This window comes from Eptesicus fuscus, chromosome 6, assembly GCF_027574615.1.
Source record: "Eptesicus fuscus isolate TK198812 chromosome 6, DD_ASM_mEF_20220401, whole genome shotgun sequence".
Lineage (NCBI taxonomy): Eukaryota > Metazoa > Chordata > Mammalia > Chiroptera > Vespertilionidae > Eptesicus > Eptesicus fuscus.
In genome coordinates, this window is record NC_072478.1 from 4,838,593 (window position 1) to 4,865,814 (window position 27,222).

Sequence of the window (27,222 nt, forward strand, 5' to 3'; positions counted from 1 at the left end):
GAGCACGTTGGTGCTTTAAGGCACAACATGGTCCAGACCCGCCTTGTGCTTTCTCAGTCCAGCCCGGAATCAGCCATGTCCCACGTTCGTGTTCGTGGGAATTGACATTTAAAACTGGGATATGAGCCCTAGATGAATTCATTCCTTACGAACTAGAAAATAAATACGACATACACACATACTGTACGTAAATTAATGGATATCTTTAATCCAATCACATGTCTCCCTTCTTCCCCCCTCCCCCCTTTCCTCCCTTTTCTGCAGTGAGCACATCAATGTTTCACTCACTGTCTCAATCCTATGATACACACAGACAAGCTTGGGAATTAAAAAGGAAATTATAAACACATACACATCGACGCAGGCCACGTCCCTCTCTGTGTCCCTTCCGCGGAGCTGGCTGTGGCCTTGGCTGGCATTCTGGCGGCGCGTCCTCCGCCCCCGCGAGCGCCTCACCACGGCTCCATGGGGGGCGCCGAGGGCTCGTAGGGCTGTGCCCAGGTGTCGCCGTCATCCTCTTCGGGGACGCGTGTTCCTCGGACGGGCAACGGGCAGATGGTGAGCGGGTCGGGGTGTTTGCTGCCGTCGGGGGCCCTGGGCCTGAAGTACGCACAGAGCGGCCCCGGGAAGGGGTCGGTGAAGGTGAAGATGTGGGAGCCGTCGGACACGTTGAAAAAGGCCAGCTTCCCGGCCTCGCAGTCCAGGAAGATGCCCACCCGCCGGGGCGGCACGCGCAGGGTCAGCGCCCGGCGCTGCGGCTCCAGCACGAAGTACTCGCAGCCGTTCCACAGCCCCATCACCCAGTAGCCCGCCGCCGGGCTCAGGCGCGCCGGCCCCGCGCGCGCCACCGCCTCCAGGCAGGCGCCCAGGAACCAGCGGCTGCGCCGGCCCACGTCCACCTCCCAGTAGTGGCGGCCGGTGCGGAAGCGCTGGTGGCTCAGCACGCACGTCTGCTCGGTGAACCGGTGCGGGTCTCCCGGCACCGCCGGGACCAGCGCCGCCCCGCGGGAGGACACGCTCTTGCCGTCCTGGGAGACCTCCAGGCTGGGGTGTGCTGAGGCCGAATCCAGGGTCACGTTCACTGCGCAGAGGCTCCGAGTTAGTGCTCTGGATGGTGCTGGGCCCTACCTGTCTCCTCCCGACCAGCTGACCTCTATTTTTTTTTTAATTATTATTATTGATTTTTTTTACAGAGAGTAAGGGAGAGGGATAGAGAGTTAGAAACATCGATGAGAGAGAATCATTGATCAGCTGCCTCCTGCACACCCCCCACTGGGGATGTGCTCTTGACCGGAATCGAACCTGGGACCTTTCAGTCCGCAGGCTGACGCTCTATCCACTGAGCCAAACCGGCTTCGGTCCGACCTCTATTTTTGGAACAATTGGTGGAATATTCACCCCCACCTTCAACCCCAAACACTCCGAGACTGAAGTGGCCTGCAAGTCACCCCGGAGCATTTGAATGTGTAAGAGGAATCCTATTTCTTTCCTGAACTGGAAGGTTCCTGAGTCCTATGCGGTGCCACAAGAGGAGAGACAGCAACAAGGCCGGCTCCTGGGGTGGAGGGCTCACTGCCCTCAGGTCTTGGTCAAGGGGAGGGAGCCTAGGGCTGGCTAGTCCCGCTTCTCACCACCTGTGCGGCCTAGAGAGAGCATCGCTGAGCTCTGAGCCTCAGTGTGTGTGTGTGTGTGTGTGTGTGTGTGTGTGTTTTCCTCAGTTTTACAGCAATTTTAGGATTTTAAAGCTGCAGGGGACCTCTGAGAGGATCTAGTCTAGTGCCCTGTCATCACCATAGCTGCCGGAACACACTCATTTGATGGATGGGAACCCAAAGGATCCCTGTCAGACCCTCTGAAAGGTTCCTTACAACTCTGTATTTGCTCCTGCCAACAGCTCCTGCAGATGGAAAGACCCAGTAAAACCAAGAAAGATCCCCAGCTGGTTGCTCAGTGGTTAGAGCGTGGGCCCCACACACTGGAGGGTTGGTTGTGGGTTGGATTCCGGTCAAGGGCACATACCTCAGTTGCAGGCTTGATCCCCGGTCAGTCAGGGCACAAGCAGGAGGCAACCAATTAGCAATCTAGGTGTCTCTCTCACATCATGTTTCTCTCTGTCTCTCCCTCTCCCTTCCACTTGCAATGAAAATCAATGGAAAAAATATCCTCTGGTGAGGATTAACAAGACCAAGAAAGACCTATGCTTGTGGGGATATGTATGTGCACACCAATGTATACATGTGTGAGTTAATCACATCTATGCATGCAAGCATGCATGTGTGCATATGCAGGCGTGTGGGTCATGTTATATCTGTGCAAGTGGACTTGTGTGTCTGTGTGTGCAGGCTCCTACGTGGCTTCTGGACAGACTCTTCCTCTGATCTCAGATCGCTCCACCTCCCTCTTTAAAGATCCCGCCAACCTCAGCCATGTCATTCCTTGGCCCCTCCTCCAGTTACCTGCATATTGTTGGGCTGCTCTCCACTCTGAAACCAAACAGAGAGGAAAATGAGGCTCAGAGAGCTGAGTGCGTATCCCTGGGGCGTTGAGAGAGGCACGAGGGACACTAACTCTGAATGAGCCCATTCCCACCATGACAGCTGGTTTCGGTGCATTTTCCTGAGGCGTCAGGATCGATAAGGGGCTGGTGTCGGTGCTAGGTTCTACCCACGCTGCATGCAAGCCGAAGTGCTCGGACGGGCAGGGGACCAGAGCACGCGGGCAGAGCCCAATACAAGCAGCGTGGGTGTCCTGCAGGATGGAGAGGAAGCCTCCACCGCTGACTGGCAAGCTCGGGCCCCAGGAGGCCCAGCCGAGGCTGGCTCCTGTCCTAACACGTCCTCTAGATGCCTGTCTTGCCTCCTTTCTTAAGGCGAGCCATTCAGCCTAAGAAGAGGAGCCCCAACAGCCAACTAGCACATGAGATGCCCAGACTCCTTTGTGTTCAGAGGAGTGCACCCTGAGAAAACAGCGAGAATCGCTCCTCTCTACTGACCGGCAAGCTCAGCAAGCTGGCTCACATGGAATGGGGGCACGTGGGGCTCCACGCACTGCCAATGGCGGGGTGATGGCGCTGCCTTCGGGGATCCCTCTGTCCTACTTAGCGACAAACTCCCTGGGCCAGCAATTCCCTTCCTGGGTGTACATCCCAGAGAAGTCTCCACACAGGCCAGAAGGCGGCATGCTTGTGTTGCGTGTGGACGTGTGGGTCAGAGCTGGCTGGCTGCTACTGCAGGAGGGCGGCTGGCTGAAATGGAGGCTCGGCAGCAAGGAGAAGCAGACCAGTTGTGCACGTGGCAGCAGGATGGATATTAAAACACAGTGATGGCGAGAAAAGCCAGGAGCGGCATGAGACTGTACAGGTAGTTTACATAAACTAAAATGCATGTGCACAAAACAAGCGCACATTTTGCAAGAATACATATCATAGAAGGTAGATTTCAGATTGGTTGCTTTATGGGGGAATGGAGGGAGCTACAGGGAGAAATGTTACGTGCAGGCTAACATGCCCACCCCAGACCCACAGGGCAGTCTTTGAGGGTTCACACCAGGAGCTTAGGGGATTCTCATTTGCAGCCAGGCTGGGCACCAATGGTTTACAGTATGCGTGCACCTCAGGACAATATAAAAAACCAGAATATAACCTCCCCCGGTGACATAGACTCATTTATGCTGAGTGAGGCTGTGGAATAAACGGGGTGAGATGTGATTGGTTAATCGGAGAGAGTGACTGGGACGCTGAGAGGTAAAGTGGACAATGGGGGAGAAATGGACTTCACTCACCAGCCTGGCCTTCAGCCCTTCTCCAGTCTGAAGCAGTTAAGGAAACAAACAAACAAACAAACAAACAAAACCGGAATTAGAACACCAGGTTCCTGCAGCTTCCCTGCTCACAGGTGGAATTCGCACCCACTCCAGCCCCCTCCCCTTTCTCCTGCCGCCCACGCCCACAGAGCCAGCAGGTTCCAGCCGGGCCATCAGACCTGGTTGGGAGATAGGCACGTACCTGGGCACCCCGATGGGAAAGGTGGACAAGAGGCAGTTCTAAGAGGGGCCACTTACCAAGCTCTGACTGCGCCTTCCCTGCAAGCAGAACACACAGAAAGCATCAGCCTGGGCTGGCTGGCCCATCTTCGGAAGCCGGTCAGGCCACTGGGAAGATGATCCTCAGTCTTAACCCACCGCCCCCCGCAATCCCATCCGTCTCTGCACCCTCCCCTGCAGGATCCTTACACCTCATCCTGTTCTTTGCTCTTAGGGCAGAAATCCCCAGGCGGGAGGGGCGTGGGAGGGGGAGCAGGTCTCGGCACTGAGGAGCCTCTTCCCAGGGCTCAGGTCTGTTTGAAGAAGCTGCTGCTCATCCGCCCAGAAATCACCGGCTTTCCTGGCTGAGTCCAGCCACGAGCGCAGCCGCCTGAGCCCCAGGGCTCGCGGGTGCATTATTTAAAGGACTGAGAGGACATCACACTGAATTGTGTCTCCTGGCCGGATGCCAGGACTGATCATTTGCCACTAGAAATGCATGCCTTTGATCTGCCCGCCCTGTGTCTTTTAAAAGTAAATGCCCCTGAGCAAGGCAACACTACGCACTCATTTACACTATGCTGTGTGTTCTATCTCCTTCGTGCAGGCTCAAGGTGCCACCCTCCCCAGTGGCACTTGCATTAGAAATAGAAGGATATCCTAGGAACATGAGCCAGAGGGATAAACCTTTAATAGTGGAATTGTGAGTGGCAGGGAAGGGGCTGGGAGGGGCTGCACAGAGGGTCTGAGTGAGGCCGGGCCTCGGGGCAGCTTCGCTAGAGTCCGTTCGAGAGAGAAGACGCGGGAGGCGCAGAGGGACGGATTAAGAATCAGCTCTTTGCCATCTATCGCTGTCCAAAGGCGGCGTACGGGGTGCGTGACGTGCGCGCGGCACCCAGAACATACCCAGCTCTGCGGTGAGTTTCCCTGGAGAAGAAACGAAGAAAAGAGGAAATCTCGATCAACGAACGCTGACGCCCCGCTTTCCCAAAGTGCACAGACTCGGTGCCCGCGCGTTCTGGGGACCAGGCTGGGCTGGACTCGCGGGGGGAGCGGGCTCCGGGCTCCGAGGCGAGGGCGTCGGAAGCGCAAACCCCCGCCGCGCGTCCCGGCGCTGCTCCCGAGCCGCCCAGTCTGACTCCTCCTCTCCCCGCTCACCTCGGTCCTTTTCCGCCTGCTCCTTCAGCTCTTCTGAAAGGAGAAAGGAGAGGCGCAGGCGTGGGCAGGGTCCCGGGTGGGTCCCGCGCCCGCCCCGCCCCGCCCCGCGCCCCCCGCACGGCCCGCCCGCCCGCGGGTACCTAGGGCCCGCCGCTGCCGGTGGAGGAAGCGCAGCGCCAGCGTCGCGAGCAGGGCCAGGAGGAGCAGCAGGCCAACCACCAGCGTCCCGAGGAAGGCTGTCTTCCAGGGCGCGGGTCCGCGTAAAAACACGTCTGGAAAACACCCACAGGAGGTGTCCGGACCCAGGCGTCTCGACGCACTCAGTTCCGGACGCTTCAGGGCCGCGTGTGCGACGGCTGGGGCGTTGAGCCTCCGGGGTCCGCGCAGCCACCGGTAAAGGGGCGCCGCCCCGGCTCTGGGAAGGCAGGGTCCCCAGGAACTGCGGGACTTGGGCTGGCTCCGCGGGCAGGGAAAGCGCGCAAACCCGGGGACGGACCAGCGGGCGCCGAGGAAACGAACCGGGGGAGAAACGAACCACTCCCGCCCGGAACTGCTGGGCCCGCCGCCCGGACCCCTCTGCTGCTTCCCGCTCTCGCCCGGCGCCTGCACCCCAGGGGTTCTGTTGATACGGGAAACCCACTTTGCTTCTGGCTAACACTCGGCTTCTGCGTCTCATCACCTTTGGAAGAATCGATCGCAAAGCCCGGGCTGATGGACAGCCCGCTCTTCCCTCCCCAGGTCGCCAGGGAGGCCGCTGCAGACAGTTAGCAGGTGCACCATGGAGAATGCCCCTTGGGAAACCCGGGTGGCACTTTATAGAGTGAGTCTGTGTCTGCGGCAGATAATTCTAAAAAACCGGTGCTTTCACCTCAGTGGCCTTTTAAAACATTTTTTTTCTTTTGATCGTGGTGACATGTACATCCCATAAAACGGACCATCTTAGCCAACTTAAGCTGGCAGCTCAGTGGCATTAACTGGTTCACATTGTTGTGCAACCACCAGAAGTTTTCTTCTTCTTCCCAAACTGAGGTCTGTCCCCAGGAAACACTCACTTCCCATGTCCTCGCCCTCCTAGCCCCGGGTAACCTCTATTCTACTTCCTGTCTCTGAATTGGCTACCTTATAAAAGCGGAATCAGACAATATGTGCCCTTTTGTGTCTGACATTCCACTTAGCACAGTGATGGCGAACCTATGACACGCGTGTCAGCACTGACACGCGTAGCCATTTCTGATGACACGCGGCCGCATGCCGAGGATGAAACATTTGCGACTAGAGTCTTGGAGTTAGTTTTTTCCTCAAAGTGACACACTACCCGAATTATGCTCAGTTTTTTGGCGAAGTTTGACACACCAAGCTCAAAAGGTTGCCCATCACTGACTTAGCACAATGTGCTCTTTTGTTTAATTTTTCTAGCGGTGCGTTTTTATTGTCTGGTACAAAACTATTGTTCCACACGGCTTGGTCCTTCACCTCAGGTAAGGGTTGAGAGCAAAGTCTCAGGGTCTGATGCCACCCTGACCAGCTACCCTGGATCTTGTCCCTCTTCCTTCCCCTCCCACCTCCTCCAATAGCCACACACAGTCCCACCTCAGAACCTTTGCATTTGCTGTCCCCTCTACCTGAAAGCCCCCCTAATCGGTATCCATGTGACCCACACCCTTTATGAAGCCCCATGGGGCCTTGCTATCGATTCTCCCAAAGGTGTGATGAGACGTAGAAGCTAAGTGTTTGCAAGAAGCAAACTGGCCAAAACCGGTTTGGCTCAGTGGATAGAGCGTCGGCCTGCGGACTGAAAGGTCCCAGGTTCAATTCCGGTCAAGGGCGTGTATCTTGGTTGCGGGCACATCCGCAGTAGAGGGTGTGCAGGAGGCAGCTGATCGATGAACTCTCTCTCTCCCTTCTTCTCTGTAAAAAATCAATAAAATATATTTTTTTAAAAAGAAAAAGAAGCAAACTGGGTTTCTGATATCAACAAAACATCTACACATCTAAAAAACAATTTCCCTGGTGTAAGAAGGGAAAGAGACTTCCCCCTCCTCCTTTCCCCTTTCTTAGACCATCTTCTTTGGAAAACTTGTAAATCTTTTCTCTATCCTATTGAGATGTATGCAAATTCTTTTGAAAGCGAACTAAGCCTCCTGCCAGTTTTATAACCCAGGACAGTTTCTCTTCAGGAGCTCAAAACCATCTCTTTGAAATGTAAACACCCAAGAGAGAACACCTCTATCCTGTGTCCTGGGAGCTTCCGGAGGCACCTGGCTCCAAGTGGTAACTGCGTTCTTGTCATAAAGATATGCGATGCTTGATCTTCCCTTTGGATCAATACAATCAGCTAACAGAGCCCTGGCTGGGTGCTCCGTTGGTAACATCCCGATATGCCAAGGTTGTAGGTTTGAGCCCTGGTCAGGGCACAAACAAGACGCAACCAATGAATGCATAAATAGGTGGAACAACAGTAGATTTTTTTTCTCTCTCTCTCCCTCCTTCCCCCCTTTGCTCTCTCTCTCTCAAATAGATAAATAAATAAAAAGGACAGTTAGCTAACACAGATGGCTACCCCAATTGCCAGACATATTTAAATGAACTGTGTGTACTGTCAAGTCCTCTTACCTGAGGATAAATCATCATTTATAAGGATGAAATTTCTTTCTGTTATTATAACTATTGATTTGGACCTATGTGGATAAACGCCCCATAGATTGGGTTTGTCCTCAAGACTTAAAAACAACTAGAGCCATGAACATTAAACCTTTCAGTGGGAGCCTCCGAAAAAGACTTTGATGTTAAATATTGGTCTTACCTTCAACTCATTGCCTAACTGACTTCTTCCCTGATCCACCACTTTTAAATCCACATACACACCCCACCATGTCTTAGCACTCTTCCTTGCTTCATTATTCCCTACAGCGCCTAACCCCTTCTAATGTGCAACGTAATTCACCTGTTTGTGTGTTTCTCCCACGGAATGTGAACTGAGGACAGGGGTTTGGAGCACATTGTAGGTCCTCAGTCAATATTGTTAGGGATCACATTAGGAACATTTGCCTCCTGTGAGTATAGAGTTTCTGGGTTTTAGCTGGTGGCCTTGTAATGTTGGCTCTCTGGGGCCTTCTCTGTTTACGGGTGGGGTTGTGAGTTGTATTCTTAGTAGGTTCCTGATATCCAAATTGCTGACTTTTCAGCTGTCAAGGTCAGCTCACCCCAGCCAGGCCCCCATACTATTGTGACCTTATAGATGGACTTTGGGACAATGGACATGGAGGATGTGATGATTAGGAAGATGAAGGTGAGCCAGCACCCACTGACCTGCTATTTGGACCACAAACTCTTTCTTTTGCAACAGAACAGGGTTCTGGATGGAGCAGGACACGTTGCTGTGGGCCCCTCCTTGGACGACCACAGATGTCTCCAGACTGAACAGGCCACGGGCGTCCTGGGTGATGGCTTCGAACTCCGGAGGCAGGCACTGTCCCAGGTGGCCTCTCCACTGAGCCTGAGGCTTGGGGTACCAGCCACTGGAGCTGCACCTGAGCTGAATGCCTTCTTTCTTGAAGCCCTCAAGGGAGATGTGAGGGTCTGACCCCATTTCTGGGAGAGGCAGGAGTGGGGAAAATTAGGCTCCTTCCTGGAAGTTGTGGTTAAAGCGTATCATTTGCAGTCACCATAAGGAATCACGAACTCTGACTGCTCTGAGCACAACATGGGCCCATCGCCTCCACCCACGGACTGTCCACGAGGGGTCCGTTGGAACATTTGGAAACATGGAGGGGGAATTTTACTCGAATGCGCTACGGACATTTAGTCATATTATGCAAGGGACAGTCCCCAAGAAGGAAGAATAATCCCTCCCCAAAGTCCAGCAGCTTGTCTTCTCTCTCCTGACTCCCAGCAGGGCACAAGCGCCTGTGACATACACACTCCTTTATCGTTCCGTCCTGTGACGCTAGCTGTACGTTTTAAATACGCAAAACGTTACTGTGGTTTAAATGCCAATCCTGTACAAGATGTACGTCAGGAAAGCCCAGACCTTGCTCCACCCTTTCGATGCCAGCGCAGCCCCTGCCTTAGGGAACTCATGTCACTAGTTTCCACTCACCCTCCCTGTGTTTTCTTTTGTGCAGTGTTTCTCCTTCTTTCTTACACGAAAGCTTACATACTACATAGAACACCTTCGCATCTTGCTTTTCTTTCGTCTTAACAACCTGCCAATCACTCCTCACCAGTTCACAGAGCTGCTGTCTCCAGGTGCGCAGTATGGATCACCCCATGTGTGATGGGCCACACTCAGCACCTGTGCTCGCTCTTTTAGGTTGCTTCCGCCAATTTGCAATTACAATGATGCTACAAAGATTAAACGTATCCCCAGGCCTTTCTTCTATTTAGCTGTGGCAGGTGTCTCCTCAGGGTGAACTCCTAGAGGTGAGATTGGTGTTCAAAGGGAGCTGCGCAGACAACCCTGCCGTCCCCGAACCCCCAGACGCTGGCGCTTTGGGACCTTGAACTTTGTCTACATGGTGCAGAGGGCCTCCTCCCCGCAATTCCACCAATTTAAAATTTTTTGCCAGTCTGAGAAGTAAAAAAATTGCGTGTCAGTGTGGCTTTAATCTGCCTTTCATGATGAGTAAAAGGGATCAATCATCTTTCCATATGTTTAAGGGCTATTTGTGTATCTTCTTTTGTGAACAACGTTTTTGTTGTTCATTTTCTAATTTTTTTTTTAATAGAGCAATTCCCCTGTTCTCCGCGCTTCCTCGTCTACTCTGAAGCCTAGCAGTTACATCCAAATGGACCCTTCCCTACGGCTCTTCCCCCCATCCCGTGCTGGCACGGCCAGCTCACGCACCTGCTACCTCCAGCTCCCAGACAGCTTCCCCGGAGAAGGAGTCGTCGTTGGAGAGGAAGCGGCACCCATAAGGGCCCTCGTCGGCGGGGAGCACGTCGTGGAGCTGCAGGATCACGGTGCCTTCCAAGATCTCGTCCTTGATGAGTTTGGTCCGGTTCTGGAACTGCGCCATCTGCCGCCCCGGGAACTCCCGCCCGTCCTGGTACAGGTGCACCACGTCGGAGGCCTGGCTCCGGAACCAGAGGATCTCCATGTGCTCTGCGTCTCGGTACGGGGACAGGTGGCACGGGAACTCCACCTCCTCCCCGACGGTCACCAGGATGGACTCCCCAGGGCCAATCACCTTGACCTCCTCTAGGATGAGAAGACAGAACAATGGCCAAATACAGCTCTCCTCAAATATAAGCTTTAGTCATGTCCCTTTGCAGCTCAGAAATCTACAGTAAACCATTCGAATGAGGAAGGTGAGACACCCTACAAGACGGCCAGTCAGGTTTCTTGAACAAGTTACTGTCATGAAAGCAATAAATTGGGCCCGAACCGGTTTGGCTCAGTGGGTAGATCGTGGACCTGCGGACTGAAGGGCCTCGAGTTCGATTCTGGTCAAGGGCGCATGCCCTGGTTGCCCGCAGGCGATCAATGATTCTCTCTCATCACTGATGTTTCTTTCTATCTCTCCCTCTCCCTTCCTCTCTGAAATCAATAAAAGTATGTTTCAAAAAAAGAAATGAATTGGTAATTTCTGAATAATGGGAATAGATGTTTTCTTTTTTGTTTTGTCTGAATATATATATATGTGTGTGTGTGTGTGTGTGTGTGTGTGTGTGTGTATTTAAAAACATTTTTATTGATTTTTTACAGAGAGGAAGAGAGAGGGATATAGAGTTAGAAACATCGATGAGAGAGAAACCTTGACCAGCTGCCTCCTGCACATCCCCTACTGGGGATGTGCCCGCAACCAATGTACATGCCCGTGAGCAGAATCGAACCTGGGACCCTTCACTCTGCAGACCGACACTCTATCCACTGAGCCAAACCAATTAGGGCTGATTTTATATTTTTTATAGTGTACATATACACAGCCTCTGTAATAGCTAAGGGCATTAAAATAATCTATGGGGCCCTGCTGGTTTGGCACAGTGGATGGAGCATCAGCCTAGGGACTGAAGCATCTCAGGTTTGATTCCGGTCAAGGGCACATGCCCAGGTTTCGGGCTTGATTCCCCAGTAGGAGGCATGCAGGAGGCAGCCAATCAATGATTCTCATCATTGATGTTACTATCTGTCTCTCCCTCGCCCTTCCTCTCTGAAATCAATAAAAAAAATTTTTAAATAAAATAATAATCTATGGGGCTCCTTGCTTTTTCTTTTGTTAATCCTCACCTGAGGAGATTATGTATATATTTAATTCTCACTCGAGGAATTTTTCCATTGATTTTTAGAGAGAGTAGAAAGGAAAGGGAGAGACAGAAACAGTGATCTGAGAGAGACACATCAATTGGTTGCCTCCTGCATGCCCCTGAACAGAGCCGGGAATCTGCAACCAAGGTATGTGCCCTTGACCCGAATTGAACCCGGGACCCGTCAGTCCGCAGACTGATGCTCAATCCACTGAGCCAAACCGGCTAGGGCCCAAGGATATTTTTCCCATTGACTTTTAGAGAGAGTGGAAGGGAGGGGAGAGACAGAGAGAGAAACACATAGGTTGGTTGCCTCCCCCACACAGGATTGAGCCTGCAACCAAGGTATGGCCCTTGGCCAGAATCAAACTCAGGACCCTTCAGTCGGCAGGCTGATGCTCTATCCACTGAGCCAAACCAGTTAGGGCACTTTACTTTTTTTTTTTCCTTCTTCTTTTTTTTTAAATCTAAAAGTCAAATCCTGCCCAGCTGGCATGGCTCAGTGGTTGAGCATTGACCTATGAACCTGGAGGTCACTGTTCGATTCCTGGTCAGACCACATGCCCGGGTTGCTGGCTGGATTACAGTGGGGGGTGTGCAGGAGGCAGCCAATCAATGATTCTGTCTCATCATTGGTGTTTCTATCTTTCCCTCTCTGAAGTCCATAAAAAATATATATATTTAAAAAAGTCAAATCCTTCCCTGAAGATGTTTATTTGGGGGATACAGTGAACTTTATTTATTTATTTTTTTAATGAATCTTTATTGTTCAGATTACAATTGTTTCTCCTTTTTCCCCACATATCTCCCCACCACCCAGTTCCCACCTCCCCCTCTGCCCTTACCTCCCCCCCCCCGCTGTCCTTATCCATAGGTGTATGATTTTTGTCCAGTCTCTTCCCATACTCCCCACACAGACACCCCTTTCCCCCTGAGAATTATCAATCCACTCCCATTCTATGCCTGATTCTATTAAGTTCACCAGTTTATTCTGTTCCTCAGATTTTTAATTCACTTGACTTTTAGATTCACTTGTTGATAGATATGTATTTGTTGTTCATAATTTTTATCTTTCTTCTTCTTTTTCCTCTTTTTAAAGAATACCTTTCAGCATTTCATATAATGCTGGTTTGGTGGTGATGAACTCCTTTAGCTTTTTCTTATCTGTGAAGCTCTTTATCTGCCCTTCAATTCTGAATGATAACTTTGCTGGGTAGAGTAGTCTTGGTTGTAGGTTCCTGCTATTCATCACTTTGAATATTTCTTGCCACTCCCGTCTGGCCTGCATGGTTTCTGTTGAGAAATTAGCTGATAATTGTATGGGAGCTCCCTTGTAGGTAACTAACTGTTTTTCTCTTGCTGCTTGTAAGATTCTCTCTTTGTCTTTTGCTCTTGGCATTTTAATTATGATGTGTCTTGGTGTGGTCCTCTTTGGATTCCTTTTGTTTGGGGTTCTGTGCGCTTCCTGGACTTGTAAGTCTATTTCTTTCATCAGGTGGGGGAAGTTTTCGTTCATTATTTCTTCAAATAGGTTTTCAGCATCTTGCTCTCTCTCTTCTTCTGGTACCCCCATAATTCTGATGTTGGTTCGCTTGAAGTTGTCCCAGAGGCTTCTTACACTATCTTCAACTTTCTGAATTCTCTTCTCTTCATGCTTCTCTGGAGGAGTGTCCTTGGCCTCTTTGTATTCCAAATCTTTGAGTTGATTCTTGCAATCCTCTAGTCTGCTTTTGGGTCTCTGTATAATATTTTTTATCTCAGTCAGTGTATGTTTAATTTCTAGTTGGTCCTCATTGAATTTATCGGTCCTTTTCCATGAAATTCTTGAAAAACCTTATAACCGTGGTTTTGAACTCTATGTCCAGTCGCTTGTTCTCCTCCATTTCTTTGGTTTGTGATCTGTTTCCTTGCCTTCTCATATTCTCTGCTTCCCTAAGTTGGTAGGGTAGTTTTGTGTACTAGGTGTCCTATTGGTTCAATGGGTCAGCCTCCCAGTTACTTGAGGTGGACACTCTTGGTGTACCCTTGTGTACTGTGTGTCCCCCAGCAGGAGCTACAGCAAGGGCTAGTTTTCTCCTCCTTTGCTTGGGCGGTTTTGGAGCAGTCTGACTGGAGCTGCAGTTAATTTGGTTGAGCTGCCACAGAACAGGCCATTTATATGCAAAAGCCGCTGTGTGGAGCCTGGGCGGGTTTGTAGAATGTGCGGGGCGGGGTCTCAGGGCTGGGCGGGGTCTCAGGGCGTCACTAGGCTGGGGCGTGGCCAACGGCGATGGCTGCCGTCAGCTGTCTCTGCCTTTCCACTTTTCCAAGTCCCTGCGCCCTGCGCTCCAGCGCAGTAAACAATGATTGCTGGGCGCACCTCTGCAAAAAAGTCACTCTCACTTTCCGACCCGATGGCCGAGAGTCCAGCTTCTCCCCGTAGGTGCCTGGGTCCCCTGAGTGTCCCCAGAAACTGGATTTCAGAGTGATCGGGAGCTTGTCTCCCTGTGGGTTGAAGAAAAGCCGCGCACCCAGCCGCCCGCCGCCGGCCCGATTCGCGTGCCTCCGTACCTCAGCTTTTCAGCGATTGTGCTCCTTTCTCTTCTTAGTTGTAAATCTTCCACTCAGCCAGCTTTCCCGTGGTTCTGGGTGGTAGACGTTTTTGTCTTTTAGTTGTATTTTTGAAATTGTTGTGTGAGGCAGCAGATTAGTTGTTTAACTATGCCACCATCTTGGTTCCTCTCCACAGTGAACTTTATTGATTGTGCATGACAAGTAGGGCTCCCTGAGCCCCTCCCCTTCTTCAGGGGTCTGGGATGGAAACGGTGGTCAGGAGATTCTCAGTGTGTCAGGGGATCAATCTAGGCAGGGACTCCCCAGCAGCTGAGGGCCTCTCTTCCTCTCGCTGGGGCTGGTGGTCCAGGGGTTCTTACTCCTTGGAGGCCATGGGGACCATACTGTCCACCACCCTGTTGCTGTAGCCAAATTCATTGTCAGACCAGGAAACGAGCTTGACAAAGTGGTCATTGAGGGCAATGCCAGCCCCAGCATCAAACGTGGAGGAGTGGGTGTCACGTTAAAGTCGCAGGAGACAACCTGGTCCTCAGTGTAGCCCAGGATGCCCTTGAGGGGGCCCTCTGATGCCTGCTTCACTACCTTCTTTATATGATCGTATTTGGCAGCTTTCTCCAGGCGGCAGGTCAGATCCACAACCGACACATTGGGGGTGGGGGCACGGAAGGCCATGCCAGTGAGCTTCCCATTCAGCTCAGGGATGGCCTTGCCCACAGCCTTGGCAGCGCCGGCAGAAACAGGGATGATGTTCTCGGCAGCCCCTTGCCCATCACGCCACAGCTTCCCAGAGGGGCCATCACGGTCTTCTGGGTGACGGTGATGGCATGGACTGTGGTCATGAGTCCCTCCACGATGCCGAAGTTGTCATGGATGACTTTGGCCGGGGGGGCCAAGCAGTTGGTGGTACAGGAGGCATTGCTGACAATCTTGAGGGAGTTGTCATACTTGTCATGGTTCACACCCATCACAAACATGGGGGCATCCGCAGAAGGGACAGAGATGATGACCCTCTTGGCTCCGCCCTTCAAGTGAGCCCCGGCCTTCTCCCTGGTAGTGAAGACACCGGTGGACTCCACCACATACTCAGCACCAGCATCCCCCCATTTGATGTTGGCGGGATCTCACTCCTGGAAGATGGAGATGGGCTTTCCACTTCCCGTTCTCAGCCTTGACTGTGCCTTTGAACTTGAATAGAACCATACTGGAACATGTACACCATGCAGCTGGGATCAATGAAGGGGGTCATTGAGGGGGACAATGTCCACTTTCCCAGATTTAAAAGCAGCCATGGTGACCAGGTGGCCAAAGTTGCTCACTCTGACCTCCACCACTGTGTGTCAGGGCTGCAGCTGGCACTGAGCGGGAAGACAAGGCTGTCTGATGAACAGGAGGCAGAGAGCCCTGCCTTGGAGACTTCTATTCACCAGGATCTTTCATTTGATCATCCTCTTTCATGGCATATCCATCTGGTCCCTCCAGTTTCTGCAATTTCCATGAGAGTTGCTATTCTTGCTGCAGTTCTTCTGCACAAGCTGTTTCATGCCTCAATCTTCTCTCTGCCTCCTTCTGTGAACCTCCTTTCCTTCCCTCGAAGATCAGCTAAAAACTACATTCATCCCAAGCTTAACTAAAACCTCACTCCCAGCTCTCCCATCATGGATCCCGCCCACCCTTCGGTGGGGCATGGCGGTGCCTTCTTTGTTCATTTCATTTGAGATCCCTTGTTGCCACGGGTGAAGCCCCAACAACCTTCCAACTAGCTTCCTTCTCCAGCTTTCCCCCCAACACCTGATGCCTGGCCCTCTCTCTGGGTGTACCCTCCCTCAGTTTACCCTCCACCTGTCATATTTCTGCATAATATGTCCCCTGCAAGGCTCTGCTCAAACACTTCCTCCTATCTAGGGTTCTTTCTGGCTTTCTGGAAAAAAACCCAAATGATTCTCTTAGCTCTGCTCCCAAAACTTGGGTACATTTCTCTTGCAACCTGATCACAAACAGCTGGACAGGTGGATTTAAAAGTATTTTCCAGCCCAAGCACAGACCAGTAAGAGTTTCTGGGCACTCTCTTGCTCTGACCCTGCCATGCTTGTGAGCTGTGGAGAGTGTGTAGGAGTATGTTGGGTGGCTGGAGCGATGGTGAAAGAACACTGCGGGTGGGGCTGGCTGGTGCGTGGGGCCAATGGCTTTAACCACTGGGATGGAAATGTCCTTAAATACTAGTGTTAGAGAGTGGGAATTTTTTAACACTCTGGAGAGGCCGTGGACTATGCCCCAGATAGGGTTGTCAGTGCTGAGATATGGTCTCATGGCCCCTTCCCCTTGCACCTCACAAAATAGCCTTGCAAGATAGAACACTGTCAGCTTTTTAAAAAATATATATTTTATTGATTTTTTACAGAGAGGAAGGGAGAGGGAGAGAGAGTCAGAAACATCGATCAGCTGCCTTCTGCACACCCCCTACTGGGGATGTACCAGCAACCAAGGTACATGCCGTTGACCGGAATCGAACCTGGGACCTTTCAGTCCGCAGGCTGACGCTCTATCCACTGAGCCAAACCGGTTTTGGTGAACACTGTCAGCTTTCTAAAGAACAGGATAACCCTGTAAATAACATGGTCTTCAATAGCATGGCCCTGACAGTATTTGGGAAAAACTGTTTTGTCTTGGGTTGCTGACTCTGCAAAAACAGGATGTGGTTAATGTGTTTAAAAAGTGGTCTTGCAAAAAGGGTCAGGGCTGCTCTCTGGTCTCCCTGCGTGGAGAAAGGCAGAGCAGTCGCCGGTTGGCTGGCCAGCCAGCTGGCCGGCTAATAAAGGCTCCCTAAATTTTAATTTGGTCTGGACTCCAGTGGTCTTTACTTGCGTTTGCTCCACAACATTTGGAGGCCCCTGTGAGATCACCAGCCTTTGCTTGGTCCTGTCACCGGAATGCAATGGGGTCCCCGGACTCTCCAACCCAGGGGGAGATCTCTGAGAGACGTTCCTCAGCCCCGGGACTGGTAGAGGTAGGAGACCCCGCCTGCTAAATTTCCTGATTGATTCTGATCGGAGCCGCCTGGATCTGGTTCTTACCAGTAAGAAACTTATTTCTGGTTCTGTTCTGTGGGTGCCCATCTAGGGTCTCTAGAAGGCTGGACGCAGCGCTTCTTCTGAGACTAGATCCCGGTGCACGACGGTGCCCGGCGATCCTCAGTTGGTTGTCTTTGTCTTTGTTATTCTGTGTTATTGTGGTCTAATTGTCTCTATCATTAGAATGGGTCAGTCTGCTTCTGTCTGTACTCCCCTGCAATGTTTTTTGAAAATTTTTCAGGAATTCAAGCGGTGAGCGGATGACTACGGAGCTTCCGTTAATGCTTTTGACTTACAGAAATTTTGTGAGTGGGAATAGCCAACTTTCCCATATCCTAGTGAGTGGAAGGGGGAGCTTGATCACCTCCCCAGAAGTCAAAAACTCAGACTGTCTAGTGTATAAATGTAAGTGTGAGAGTCTGTGTGAAGTGAAAGCTACTTTGTGCTGTCTGGCTATACACATGAGAGTATTTGTTATCTCTTTCTGTTGTTTAATTTGTTTAAAGATAGGGCGGACCTGCTATGACAGAATGCAAAAGTCTTTAGCAGCTGCTGAGACACCTTTTTCTCAGAGTCTTTTGTTCTCCGTCAGAGAGGGAATCAGCCCACTTAGCTAATAAAAATTTCTGTCTATGTTTGTATAAGTAAGGGTTTCAGTTTGCTCTGATTTGTGAATTTGCTGTATTAAATTGAAATTTTAAAGTCCTAGGGTTAATTTGAAGGTATAAATTTGTGACATTTCAAAGAACTTTTATTTATGGCTTTCTTATCTCTTTTGGGTGGTCGGAGAAATCAAGAGTAGTAAAAAGGCGGATTTAAGATCCTCTAGGAGTCTAGGGGCTTAGAGTAAAAATCTATGAGGGAAAACAACAGTTACAGAGAGAAAAAAGTATCCTTAAATGTAAAAAGCCTGGTTATACAGGATCTCAGACTGCTTGCCTTATTTCCCCTGCTAAGGACAGAGTAAATGGTTAATGCAGAAAAGCGGGAAGGGGAGGGGGCATGGGGGGGTGGGGGGGACATCGGCGGGGAGAGCAGGGAGAGATAGGTTTTTGTTGATTTTGCTGGCTACAACCCACTCGGCTGCCATCCTTGGTTTCTTACTTATCTGAACTATTTTGGCTTCAAGGCTTTTTGCAAAACACAGTGGATCTTCCTCTGCCCTGTTTTATTACTTCTTGGGCGGTGGTGGAATATTCAGCAAAGGAACTTTAAGATATAATATCTTTAAGGCTGACAACTAGTTTAAGTTTTAAAAATCTCTGTCTCTCAAAAAGAAATATTTTTACCTACTCTTGGTTTTATCACCGAAGGTCTAGTTATATTTTCTTGAAAAAGTACATTTTAAATGTGTTCATAAAAATTAATCTAAAAATGCAAACTGTTCACTTTTTAATATATATATATATATATATACATATATATATGTATATATATACACATAATTATATATATATATATAAATCAATTATATATATATATATATATATATATAATTATATATATATATTATTGATTTTTACAGAGAGGAAGGGAGAGGGATAGAGAGTTAGAAACATCAATCAGCTGCCTCCTGCACACTCCCCACTGGGGATGTGCCCGCAACCAAGGTACATGCCCTTGACCGGAATCGAACCTGGGACCTTTGAGTCTGCAGGCCGACACTCTATCCACTGAGCCAAACTGGTCAGGGCTAACTGTTCACTTTTAATAATCATTAAAGAATTGAGGTTTCTAAGAAAAAACAAAACAAAAAACTAAATTCCCAGGAGCCAAGCGGAGGAAAAACAGAGCTGAAGTCCGCAGCTGCCCTGGTGATTTAAAACTGGGTGCTAGGCAGACTCAGCCCCCGAGAGCCAGGTGAAAGAAGGGGGTGAGGGGGGCTTGATGCCCGAGCTGCTTACAGTGGCCCTGGAAGAAGCAGCAGCAGTGAGAAAAGCGGGGGACAGCAGACATTTACCTGACACTAGAGCTGCCCCGCTGCTGCCCAGTGAGTAATGAGGGTTTTACAACAAGCAGTACAAGACTGAGGCCTTGGCTTGCTGGCTGCAGCAGTTAAACCAGAAGCCAGTGACTGCGCCTGGCCTTCCGGCAGCCCCAGGAATAGAGCAGCAGGCCCGGGATCTGTGAAAGCAGCAGATAGAGCTGGTGAAAGCTCCCTGTTTGCAAATGTACTGAAAGGGTTCAGTACCTGCTGCTGCTGGAAGAGGAGGGGCTGAGATCCCCTTCCAGTGCACTCCCTTGGGAGAGGCCTGGTCACTGCTCTGCCTCAAAGGGGACTGGCGGGAAGACAAGGGGCCTAATACCCAAGCCACTGCCACAGAAGCCCTTTGCAATATGCAGAGCTGTTTCTAACTGCAACTCTGGCTGTTTTGGACTGGCAGCTTAAAGTCAAAGGGCAAAGGAAAGGCACTCTCCCTGGACCGGGGAGCCTTCAGGACTTTGAGATTCTCCAAGAGAGGAGGAGTCTGCCTGAGGGATGGCAGAGACCCTGTTGGGTTGGAAGGACCTAAGGCCACATGTTAAACTTATAAATTACGGCTTTCTAGGCAGATGTCCAAGCCCAGTTATATAGGGGTTAAGCTGCCTGTTTACAGCAAAACAACTTTCTCCCGTGCCAAAATAAAATTTAGGGAAATTAGACAGGCTGTGTTTGTGGCTAGAAAGAAGAACTGGCCACCATGCACAGCCCTGACAGTGGCCTGCAGAAAACTGTATAATAGACTTAGATGATGCCTGTGACTTCATGGACATGACTCCAGAAAGACAAGGACAATTTTGCTTTGTGTGGGAAGGTCAAGAATAGACCTTAGTCACCTCCCTAAGATATTTGTATAGCCCTACCATGTGCCATATATGGTAGCAGAAGATTTGTCTACCTAAGGTGGCCACAGTGCCAATATTGTACTTCATTGTGTTAATAATATTGCATTAACCTTACAGATTTGAATGCAGTTGCCAAAAGGGCAGATGCCCAAATGGGCAAGGAAAATACCCATCTGGTTTTGGTCTCTATTAAAAGACAGCTGGCAGCCTGTATACTGTCTTGCAGGCCTGTGTGACCATGCCCATGTCAGGGGTGGCACAAACCTCAACTTTAGGAAACCGGGGAAGGCCTGTGTGGAACAGAGGGAAGTGGGGAGTACCAGCCCTTTGTTACAGGAATTACAGACCCCGTGAGGTCCTGTGACATGTGAGACCCTGTAAAGCAATAAAGCTCCCTTAGTCCTTTCTCAGAGGGCATGTCACCCCTCCCAGAGACCATATGAAATTTTAAGGACAAGTCAAGTAGGGGGAACCCTACTACAAGGACAGCTATAATTGTCTACTTGAATATGGACACATTTTGAATTTCTCCTTGTCATTTGAAGACAGTTATATTACTCTGAAGAATCCATAGAAAGGACTGACAAGGAAAATCAGAAGATCTTAAAGCAGGTCAGTGTATTTTTCTCCTTATACAATTCCTCCGAAATTTGGCAATACTTAATAAATAAATCATGGCAATACATTTCTTTGCATAAATTCAATAAGACTAGTTTCCAATAGTGGTTTTATTGACTGGAAACTTTGACTGGAGTATCATGTTTTAAAGAGCCCTGCCTGAACTCTGAAGACTTGAAGCCAATAAGAGTGCCATGGAGAAAGCCTGGTATCCTGCTTGGTAGCCCTGAAAATAGCTGGCGCTGGAGCATCAGGCCCAAACCCTACCATCACTGGCGGTTGGTCAGAGTAGAAGGGGAGCAATAAGGGCGCCTCTGTGTCCCTGCGGGACCCCCACGCACTCTGAGCCGAGACGAGAAGGAGGGCTGAGATGGGCCTTGAAGCCTAGGGCGTGGGCCCAGGTAGAGCCACTACAGGTGAGGATTCACCTAACTCAGCAGGTACTACAGGCAGGCCTGACGGCAGCTGGGTGGCTTGGCTTCCCGGCCCTATGGGGCACATTGAGATTCAATCATGAAATTCCGGCCAAGGTAGTCGGTTACCATTCTTTTTATGTTTATGCGAACAATCAGGCCAAATTAAATACACTAGATAAATCAGTCTTGATTTGGCTCTTTTGATAAACATGGGGGTAATTTTGAGGAGAAAAATTCTATTTCAATAGAAGTTATTAAACTGAAAGGTTTTCTTTCCCTTCCACCAGACCATTTGTTACAGTTTGTCTCTGCCAGGTCACAAGCCCACCTCCTTCTGTGCCCAGGCCTCATTGTCCCTCTGACAGACAGCAAGGATCTCTTGGCTCTGAGAGAAACTTCTGACCCTCCTCAGCAGGAAGTAGCTAGAAGAGCCCACCGACGTCCATTTTCCCTAAAAGAATTCAGAGCCAGGATCCTTGAGGTAATATATTAGGCAGTTAGACAGATATGAGCAGAGCAAGGACAATGGGCCAACTACCAGACGTAATTAAGTCTTTCCATCTCTACCTATGTGAGACAAGGGGACTCCCCAGAAGCAAGAGGGAACGAGGCTGCAGATGAAGCAGCCCGGGAGGCTGCCCTAAAACCAGTGGGGCCTCTACAGATTCTAGTGACTCTTCCAAACCCTGACTTACCCACCTCACCAGCTTACATGGACACCCAATCTAGAAAAGCTGAAATCCATAACCAATCTTTACTCAAGTTCTTACAGGCTTCACAGTCTACCCAGAAAGCAGTCCAGAAGCATGTCCGGTCCATCCTTCCACCCTGGTGACTCTGTTTGGGTAAAGAAATTTGCCACACAAGGACTGACTCCTACCTGGAAAGGACCACCTGCACAGCAGTCAAGGTCAACGGGATCCCGACGTGGCTTCATCACACCCAGCTTAAGACAGCCCAGGCAAATAGAGTGTCCAGGACTTTTCGGACCCTCTAAAGATTAGCCCTGGCCCTCATTCCGGGCCCTTATCTTATAAACAGGCCCACTGACTTTATTCCGCAGAGAATTAATTCTACCAAGCTTATAGTCCTCATGGGTCAATATAACTCCCTCACCAACAATGACCCAAAAGAGTCAACGATTTGACTCATGTACATAAAACCAGTGGGGAATGTTAGAGAGTGGGAATTTTTTAACACTCTGGAGAGGCCGTGGACTATACCCCAGATAGAGTTGCCAGTGTTGACACCAGGCCAGGCCTTGAGATATGGTCTCATGGCCCCTTCCCCTTGCACCTCACAAAATAGCCTTGCTAGATAGAACACTGTCGGCTTTCTAAAGAACAGGGTAACCCTGTAAATAACATGGTCGTCAATAGCATGGCCCTGACATTATTTGGGAAAAACTGTTTTGTCTTGGGTTGCTTACTCTGCAAAAACAGGATGTGGTTAATGTGCTTAAAAAGTGGTCTTGCAAAAAGGGTCAGGGCTGCTCTCTGGTCTCCCTGCGTGGAGAAAGGCAGAGCAGTCGCCGGTTGGCTGGCTGGTTGGCTGGCTGGCTAATAAAGGCTCCCTAAATTTTAATTTGGTCTGGACTCCAGTGGTCTTTATTCGAATTCATGCCATAACACTAGTACCTGGCATGGCTACAGATTTCAGCCGGGAGCACCTGCAGGAGGGGTAGGTAGGTAGAGGCTGATAGGCTCACGTTCTGGCTGGCTGGGCTGCAGATCGGATACGCTACCTGAGTTTGTCTCCCAAGGCTGGAGGATGAGGAGGAGGTAGATGAGGAAGACGAGACTGCTGGGCTGCGGTACTCGCTGAAAGGAGTCCAGGGAAACTGGGAAATTGACCATCTCTTCAGCAGTAGGGTCACCTGCAGAGGGACAAAGAGATGCTGGGGTGACACAGGAGAGCTGGAACCCGGCCCCTCAGGCCAGAGGGCTATCAGTGCCTTAATTATCTTTTGTGTGGTTCTTAATAACCCCAGTACCTGGCTTCTTCTAAACCAAGCATGTCAAACTAGTGGCCTGCGGGTCGCATGTCTCATTTATTTGGCCCGTGTTAGCCTAAAGCATAGCCGGATGTGAGAGCTGCTTCTAAATTTACCAGGCAGCACTGGTAATGGCATCACTGGCCTTGCTTGGAGTCACGGAGCCGCATGGGGACAGGTCCCAAGGGTCCCAGAGGAAGCAGCTCCTGAGGTTCACATTGTTTTAGAGCCAGAAATAGAGCCACGTGTTGTATTGGGGCTCAGCTAGTATTTAGGGACTTTCTACAAAGGGAAATCTACAAAAACTCTCACATGCATTTTCACTCTCCCTGCCCAGCCCTGTTCCCATTCCCCTTGGCCTGGAACATCAGGTCCACAAAACAGATGAACAAACACAGAGTTCTAATCTCTCAGAAATGGGACGCATGCCTGGCAGCTGCTGACCAACTTCCACTGCACCTGGGACACCTCCCTCCAGTCCTAGACCCTCAGGTGTAGCCTCCAGGGGGTTAGCTGGAGACTGCCCCTGAGTCTATGGCATGCCACAGTGATGGTGTGGTCCCATCTAGCTACACCAACCCCTACCTGTGGTCCGGGAAACCCATCCGCAATACAGGCGAGTGCTGTCCCTCTTACTCCTGACACCACCCAGGGACTTGCAGCATGTCTCACAGTCCTACAGCCAGCATGTGGGCAGCCGATGCATCTTGGGAGATACACAATCCTCTCCACATTTGTCCTCTGTTGAGTTGTGGGACTTTAGGCAAATTTTATAACTGGCTGAACCTCATTTCTTTGCTTGAACAAGAGAAGAAACCAATGCCAGCTCAGAGGGTCGCTAAGCCTCCCACAGGTTGGCTGGTGCTCCTCCTCCCTCTGCCTCCACCTTCCAAACAGCTGCTTGCCACCCTCCTCCTTCCTCCGGAGACGCATCCCCCTCCTTTCACTCCATCATCGCACCCCAAGGGGTGGAGGAGCCCCATGAAGTTTCCACGCTCATCATCCTCAGCCTCCCTTCTCCCTCCTTCTCCCTCCCACGCCACTGTTCGGTGTCCTTTCTCACAGACCTGTGACCTGGCACATGCTCCTGTGGTCCTGTGGCCGCAGAGCCCCAACCAACGGCCAGCAACACCACTGGCCGGGCTTAGAGGAAGGACTTGAAAACTGCTCGTTACTCAGCAGAAGAGGGGCCAGAGGAGGTGTGTGGGTGACTTCATGGGAGAGGGGAGACGCCCCAGGTGACCCCTGAGCTGGAAGGACTGGGGTCCCTAAAATACAATGGGGGTGGGAGGTGATAGCCTGTGAGGTGAGTGGGCCAGGGGCGCGGGGCCCTGCCTTCCAGGAGCTCACAGGAAGGGGGAGGGGGAGGCATGCTGGACCAGCTTGATTTGTGCTTCAGGAGGGGCCTCTGTCGGGGAGGAAGTCGGAGTCCCTTCTGGAGGGGTCCTGGCTGTGTTCCAGGCCAGCAGCTACTGCGATGACTATTCACACAACAACCAGAGAACAGATGCCTTGGGCTGGGGTCCAGGCTCTGGCCAGACAGTGCAGCCTCTCACCCTTCGGGCTGATGGAGGAACACGTATGTGTCAGGCCTGGAAACCAGCAGCGAAGAATCCCGGAACAGGGGGTGCGTTTTCTCTCCTCCCTGTTCTCTTCTCTTTTGGGCCTCGGTCTTTACTGCTGGGCTCTTAACTAGAGGTGCAGGAGGGCAAAACTATGAGGGTCTCTTAGCAGCAGCCAACGCCTCCGGACAGGAGGGCGCAGGACACCTGATGGATGTGTTTGGACTGCCGGGTTCTGAGGAGTTAGTCACGTCTTATGGTAGTTGTTGACTTGAGTCCTTTCTGTGGCAGCCATGGCTCATCAGGCCCACAGCGGGGGCGGGCGTGCTTCATGGGAGGAGCGTATGCCCCGGTATTCCTGGGCAGGGGATGCTGCCACCTGTGCGGGGTGGGGAGGAGCCTGGGGGGTGGAGGGGAGCCTGGGGCAGTCAGCTTGTTCCAGACCCTGAAATTACTGTAGGACTGCAGGTGCCTGTTGTGATACACCCATGTGATTTCTGTCACCAAGGCTGGAGGAGGAGGTCTCTCTCTTTCACGGAGTAATAAAAAATTAGCACAAATCGAGACCTTAGTATCTACCAATCCCTTACCGACACCAGAGTATTAAGATTATTATTGCCACAGACAAGGAAACGGAGGCACAAGGAGGCCAGCTGACCAGCCTGCGCAAGAGGTGGTGGTGGAGTGGGGGTTCAAGCTCTGCGTTCCTCTGAACTCCTCATCAGCTGTGCACGTGTCAGGACTGCGTGCACCTTCAGTCTCCTGTCCCCCGCCCATCATGACCCCTGTAGGGACCTCCTGGCCACAGCACTTGCCCTGACAGCATCTCTTGTGCACCGAGTCCCCAGGCTCCAGCCTCCAGACCAATGAACCAGCCAGCCAGCCACCAGCCAATGAGGAAAAATCTAAAAGCTCCGTCAGAACGGAGTCTCCCTTAGAGCTTGTGAGCAGCACCTTCTCGAACAGAAGGCACATGCCCTGTGGTCCCTTTGCTCCCAACACACAAGGACGTGCCTGGGAGCCTTCACGCAGAGGGAGACGGTCTGGCAACTCCCTGAAGGGACTTCTGAGGGCTGACTGCCCTGTGGCGCCGAAAGGAGTTTTTAGGGGTAAACAGACGGGTTTAGGGAGTCTTAGAACAAAGAGGGTCCTTGGGGGAGGAAGGCTGGGAGCCCATAGGTGGGGGCCTGGAGCTGCCAACAGGCATCATTCACAGAGAACAAAAGGTGCCACAGGACAAGGGGAGAGGGAGACACCCGTTCCCAGGAGAGAGGAAAGCCACAGGGTGGGGAGAAGGAGGAAACTCTCACCGGGGACAGAGATGCCGGCACTCGGGAGAAAGGAGACAGGTCTCCTCGGCGGGCGGAGAATTCTGCCACTGAAGCGGGAGGGAATAAGGGGCACCGCGTGGGGTGTGAGCTTTGACGTTGATAGTCTACCAGCTGGAAGGCAGCATCAAGAAACAAAGAACTGCAGCCTTTATAAACCTTCGGAAAAGGGGCTCCGTGGGTCACCCCCTGTGGGACCCCTCCCCACGTGGGAGTCTGTACTTGTTTCCAATAAATTTCCACCTTTTTCATCTACCACCTTTTGTCCGTGGCTTCATTCTTCAAATCCACCTGGACAAGCACCCTTCATCCCGCTCAGGAAGATCCGCCCAGCTCAGCACACGGGGGCACCCTTACCCCCCTGCCGCCTGGAGCTCACCCTCCTGGCCTCTGCTTTAAGGCTCGGTCCTCCCTGGAGAGCAAGGACCCTCGAGGGCACACTCCCCCCCCCCGCCTCCCCCCCCCCCCCCCCCCCCCCCGTGGGCATGGGTTCCAGGTTCTGGGTTGGGTGAGGAGGTTCTGCTGGGGAAAGGCCTGGGAGCGGGGAAGGTGGAGGAGCCCGTGGGGAGAGGGGGGCAGACGGGGGTTCAGCAGGAGCCGAGTCTTGCCGGTGGGTACAGCCTCCCTGCTCTCCAGGGAGCGCGGCCTGCTCCCTCCTGGGGACCCGGGAGGAGGAAGGCTGGTGCACACTGGCGCACAATGCCGCCCCCCTGCCAGGGGGAGCCCAAGTCCCCCTCACTCCTTTCCTCCTCGCGTCCCCCCTGGCCCACTCCAACCCGTCCCAGTTTGCTCCTCCAGCATCCCCAGTTCCTAAAACACACCGCGGCCTGGAGGTCGCCAGTCCCTCAGCTTTGAGTGTCTCTTTATTTGTTGCTTTTGCTACTTTTGTGACCTTGGCTGAGGCAGCGGCGAGCTTCGCCCTCCTCCCAGGCCCGTGTCCTAAGCTGGGAGCCCGGGAGCAGGGTTTGCACCTCCACAAGCTGTCGATTGATCGATCCGTGCTCACGGGCTTGCTTGGGTTTGATTTCCATAGGCCCACAGGGAGTTTCCACCCCCAGCCTCAGCCCCCGAGGGAGAGGAACCTGCCCAGGAAGGGACCCTCAGCGAGGCTGGAGGGAAGCGGGAGGCCTCCGGTTCCCGCCTCCTCAGGTGGCGCTGCCTCTCCCCGTGGCCACACTCCGAACACCCCTCCCTGCAGCCAGGCCCTGCTGGGCAGACGGGGCCCACCTGTGCTCTCTCAGGAAGCCATCACTTTCTGCTTCCCGGTTCTGAAAGGCGGAGGCCTGGGCAGGCGCTGGGAGTGAGCCGTGTACCTGGCAGGCTGCAGCGGAGGGTCCGAAGTGGCAGACGGGTCCTGGCTGTCCCAGCTCTGGGCAAAGGAGGTGATCGCTGTGAAGAGTCTCGGTCCAGTTGAGGGGCAGCTCACGTGTGGCA

At 51.7% G+C, this 27,222-nt stretch overlaps 1 protein-coding gene and 1 pseudogene across 1 annotated transcript; both read right to left on the minus strand.

The window, feature by feature from the left end:
* Window positions 1–257: 257 nt before the first annotated feature.
* On the minus strand, window positions 258–27,222 carry BTNL9 (butyrophilin like 9). Its single transcript, XM_028135400.2, has 11 exons — window positions 27,102–27,222; window positions 22,650–22,781; window positions 10,025–10,378; window positions 8,488–8,769; window positions 5,319–5,450; window positions 5,179–5,211; window positions 4,927–4,947; window positions 4,060–4,080; window positions 3,781–3,807; window positions 2,457–2,483; window positions 258–1,081 (listed from the first exon to the last, which is right to left on the minus strand). The coding sequence occupies exons 2-11, from the start codon at window positions 22,759–22,761 to the stop codon at window positions 453–455; spliced, it is 1,638 nt and encodes a 545-aa protein (XP_027991201.2). The 5' UTR covers window positions 22,762–22,781; window positions 27,102–27,222; the 3' UTR covers window positions 258–452.
* Window positions 14,333–15,302, minus strand: LOC129149360 (glyceraldehyde-3-phosphate dehydrogenase-like; annotated as a pseudogene).